This window comes from Trypanosoma equiperdum (genome assembly GCF_001457755.1).
Source record: "Trypanosoma equiperdum strain OVI genome assembly, contig: ctg_1844, whole genome shotgun sequence".
Classification (NCBI taxonomy): Eukaryota; Euglenozoa; class Kinetoplastea; order Trypanosomatida; family Trypanosomatidae; genus Trypanosoma; species Trypanosoma equiperdum.
Window position 1 is genome coordinate 12,525 of NW_027123887.1, and position 4,792 is coordinate 17,316.

At 51.2% G+C, this 4,792-nt stretch overlaps 1 protein-coding gene across 1 annotated transcript; it reads left to right on the plus strand.

The window, feature by feature from the left end:
• Window positions 1–1,134: 1,134 nt before the first annotated feature.
• TEOVI_000783900 (uncharacterized protein) lies at window positions 1,135–4,326 on the plus strand (the record flags this gene model as incomplete). The annotated part of the gene is made up of 1 exon (XM_067223342.1): window positions 1,135–4,326. The coding sequence occupies one exon, from the start codon at window positions 1,135–1,137 to the stop codon at window positions 4,324–4,326; it is 3,192 nt and encodes a 1,063-aa protein (XP_067079443.1).
• Between the last annotated feature and the right edge of the window lie 466 nt (window positions 4,327–4,792).

Sequence of the window (4,792 nt, forward strand, 5' to 3'; positions counted from 1 at the left end):
GCACCTCAGCACGTGTGAGGAACAAAAGTGAATGTAACGGTGATGATGATAAATGCAAGATGTGAGCTCAAATGACACTAACGCGATTTTTTTTGTTGGAGCGATGCGTCGTTGCCCTCGTTTCGTTTCAGTGTTCGTTTGCTCGCGATTGGTTTACCCTTTTAACGTGGATGCGCGTCAGTTTTTAGATTCATGAATGACCGATGTCTTGTGGTGACTTGTGCACTCATCTTACAAACGGTTGCAGTGCGTAGATTTCGCCGCGCGTTCTTCTTCCTTTGGGGGCAGAAGAAAAAAAATTAACGTCAACTTGCACGCACGAACTTAGCTAACACCGCAGGTATAATAAAGAGTTATGGGAAGTGAAGTGGTGAGAGTGGGTTGATGGCGCCACTTTGGGATGATTGTCCTCCCTTTCCCTCCTTTTCTTTCCTTCTTTATCGTTTTCTCTATTCCTATCACCGTTTTTAGTACCTCTATTTGTCGTATTTGTCAACTCCTTAGTGCCATTTGTTTACTTCACTTTCCCAATCCATTCTTCTACCTTACCTTGCCTTTCTTCTATTATTACAGCGAGGACGTTTATTAGGTGGTAAATGATATGTGACGGCAGGGAACCGCTGTATTTTGGGGTTGGAAGATTATTGTTCATGATGTGTTTGTTTGTGTACACAACAAACGTAGAGGGTGACAGCCAGAGATGGAGACCGCTGTTTTAATGACCCACCAGCGAACCCTCTTATATTGGGAGTAGACATTTTAACATTCCCCCAGCTCCAAGCGTTCTGTTGTTTTCCTTGAGTATCTTTTTTTTACTCTTTTCTGACCTGGCGAAAGGGGGGGGGTAGTGTTCCTCTGCCTTATGAACTTTTGCGTGCGAAAAGGGGGAACAAATGAGCTATGTAGATGTGTCGGAACATTTCTTTTTGTTCAGATGTGTGTATACTACCCCTGTCCATGACTGATCTCGCTTGCACTTCCGTTTCAATCAACTCTCGTTATTCTTCTAAGTTTTATCTGCGTGCCTTCTTCTAAGATTCAGTATTTGTTCGCTAGGGTAAACGCTTCCCAGTTAAGGTGCAGCGAAAGAGTGTAGAGACTGTGGAGCGTCATTTGCGGCGCTACACGTAAGGAATGGGAACAATAGAAGGCACAACTGTGGATTTTGATCCTAACCCACTTCAATGCCCCACTAAAACCATTCTTGTAGGGAATGAGGACGCTACTGCCGGTGTATTACCGCGCACAAGCCGGCACATTGACTTTACTGACGACGGTAAACTATTCGAGGGTCATTTTACACTCCAAGCTAGCAGTCTCAAATCAATCATTCAAGTTCTTGCTGACCAGCAAGCGGAGCAGCGGGTAATCATCAACGACCTACAGGATCAGGTGAATAATCTTCGGCAACAAACATCGAAAATGCGTAAGTCGGTACCCACACTGCAGCTTCCTGCCTCAGTAGGGGGGAGCGCTAAGTCATTTTCCAAGGAATATGAATCCCTTGAACAACGGGTAAAGTCGTTGGAAGGGTTCAGATCACTATGGGGGGCCCGCACTGAGGATGTGGATGGACTGATAAGTATATACGGGGATCCCGTTGTTACTCCTGACGAGTACACCACTTACATTATGAACCTCCAACCCTTTCGTGTGGTACGAAGTGAAGCGCGTCACTTTGTTACTTCTCAGGCGGAGCAGCAGAAACAGGCCGTTCGTACTGTGGGCGGTGAAAGAAATGAGAGAACACGCGGTGCGCGAAGTGCTCGCCTTGCTGATCCTGGGGATGCGGCTGATGATGGTTCGCGGACTCCGCGTGAAGGCGGGTCTCGCGCTCCTCGTGATGGGAGTCAGTCTGGTCGTGATGACTCACGTGGGTCTCGCCGGTTCCGCAAACGCCAGTCCGCTGATGATGACTCCAAGCCCGCTCGTGAAGATGATTCCGGTGCTCCTCGCGATGATAGCCAGTCTGGTCGTGATGGCTCGCGTGGACCTCGATCGGCTCGTAATCGGCAGGCTCATGATGCTGAGAGGAAGTCTTCCCGCGATGACGACTCTCGTACAGTTCGTGATGACAATAATTTTGCTAACGATGACAATCGTTCTGGCCGTGATGAAACCCGAGGGCGTCGGCGGGTTCGCGAACCCCAGTCTAATGACGATGGCACCCGGTCTCCAATCGAAGAGTCCCATGCCAACCGCGACGACACCCGGCCTGGCCGTGACGATTCGCGCGGGTCCCGGCGGCAGCGCAACCGTCAGTCGCACGAGGACGACCTCAAGTCCTTCCATGAGGAGGATGCTCGAACCCACCGTGGCGGGCCCCGTGGGGCTCGCGACCGCGTCACTTATGGTGAGCATCTGGATTCTCGTGACGGGCTGCGGCAGGACAATATTGGGGATGGGGACACGATATCCGACTTGTCTAAGCGCCTCCAGTTGCTAGAGCAGAGGGTTCGGTCCGTACACGGCGGCCACAAAAATAATGCTCAGGGATCAGCATCTGAGCAACTGTCGCCAACTTCTGATGCCACCGGCGCAAAGGATTTACAGGCACGAGAGGACATTGAGGAGTTGAGTCGGTTCGTAGCAAAGCGCTTCAAGGAACTCGAGCGTTCTATTGCGAAGGTTCAAGGTGGAGACTTAAATGTCACAGCACCCAAAGCCGGTATGGGTGCAAGGAAATCTGAAACCCCTCCCAAACGGAGGGAGAGATCCCCAACAGTAATGTCCAAAGGTCAGACCGGTGCTGGGGGCAGCGGGCCCGGTCCGAGTGGCGCCGTTGAAAGTGATCTTCTTCAGAAGGCCGGTAAACCGAGGGAGATTGCCCCTAGTTATACTCCGGTTGTGGATGAGGTTGCCCGTGATGACGCTGCCGCTGCATTGGAGCAGGTGGAGCTACTCGAGAAGTATGTGGTGAGGAAGCTAAAGGAACTCACGCCGAGCCTAAGCAAAGGAGTATCAGACACACACATCTCATCACCCCCAATAGGTTCCACTTCCACTCAGCCTCCTGAACGGCCTTCCGGGGAGAGCCACGTCCCCCGCGGTGCTGACCGTTCCGCTTCCGAGAAGGTTGCAGTGGACCAGGCTGCTCGAGAAGATACCTCTCGCTTATTTGAACTTGTACATGACCTAGAGGATGATTGGGGGAAGCGGTGGGCTTCGTTGGAAGAGCGCCTTCGTATCATTGGGCGCGCAGCCGTGAACAAAGGCTCAGTTAACGCGGCCGCACCCGGTACGATCGACAGAAGAGCGCGGGAGGACGCTTCCATATCACTCATGAGAGTTCAGCAGTTGGAACGAGAAATTTCTAGCTTCCGAAGACTTCTCATGAAACGAAACGGGGCACCCATGGAAGTTGGATTGTTTGAAGGCCGTATGCAAAGCGGTGGCGCATCCAAGTTAGTAGTCGATGCGCGGGACCAGAAGGAACCAAATGACAATGGTTGCGCTGGTCTGGGGGCTGTCTTAGAGGGTGCAGATTCCCAGTCACGCGTCCTTGCCCTAGAAAAGGAGGTAGAATCACGGATGGAGGAAGTTAACCGAGCGCTTGCCACCCTACGTACAGCGCAAGTTGGTCAAGACTTTCCCGATCTTAGCTTTCTGGGAGATGACACAGGAACAAGAAAGTCTACAGCGCCGAGCCAAATAGTAATCAGCACCCGGGAGATGGATCTTGCTGCGGCCGGAAATTTTCGGCGCCCGACCCCTGATACGAAGACGTACGCGGCAATGCTTGTCATGTCGTCTTACGACCCTGCACAACCGTTTCATGGCAGTTACTCAAACTACGATCAGGGGAACCCTATCGTGCTTCGCCCGCCTCAGATGGAGACGTTTGCAACACCACTAGTCAGGCGTGAGCCGCAGGATAATCTTACACCCCGGACACGCGGCGAAGCCGGGGTAGCAGTTGGTACACCTCAACATGAAAAATCACCCGTGAACAAGGCAGCGACTCAGAGCGGTGAGGCGGGCCTATCACCTTCAGGAACGGGTAGCTGTCCCATTAGGATGTCTGGACCAGCGCCGCACCCACCCGACGGGTCTGCAATCTGCCCCGTTGCTCCGCACAAACAGAGTGTGATGCAGCACTTGGGTGATATGAGGTCTGTATCTTCTAGAGTGCGCGGGAGGGAGTCCACTAGGATGGGGTCGCAGAACATCTTAGGACGAGAAACTGTGCTAGGGACGAAGGGTAGGGCAGGATTAGGTCTTGTTGCAGAATCAAGTGCTTTGGGGCACCGGACGCCGTGTGTTGTTCCTAATTGCGCGTGGTGCGCAGTTCAAAATGTAAAGGCAACAGTAAAAACGGCACGCTGACCAAACAGCGCGTGACCAGTTTCAGTTATTCCATTTATATGCGATCTATGTGCTTAGGAAGTGTGTATGCGTATGAAGTAACGGTTTGTTCGCTGCTCCCCTCTTCCGAAAATAAGGGACATGTTTCTTTTTACGTGTGCTCCTTTATGTATCTTTTACGCTGTAACGAATGTTAAGAGCCTTTTTTTTAAATATCCCGCGTAGTTTTTTTTTTTTTGGGGGGGGCAATGTGGGGCTAAACCCAAAGAAAAAGGAGGGAAGGGATTCAGACGGCCAATGCTATCCAATTGTTGAATTCTTTTTACGCCTCAGATGCTTGCGGAGAATCGGGAGAGGGAAAATGGAGAAGGGATGTAAACAGATTGAGCGGAGGAAGAACATGACTTCGACAGGATCTCACTCTTGATGTTGCATTCCTCATATTTTTTTTGCTCTGCATGTTGAAATTACCGTCCGTTTTTTTTTT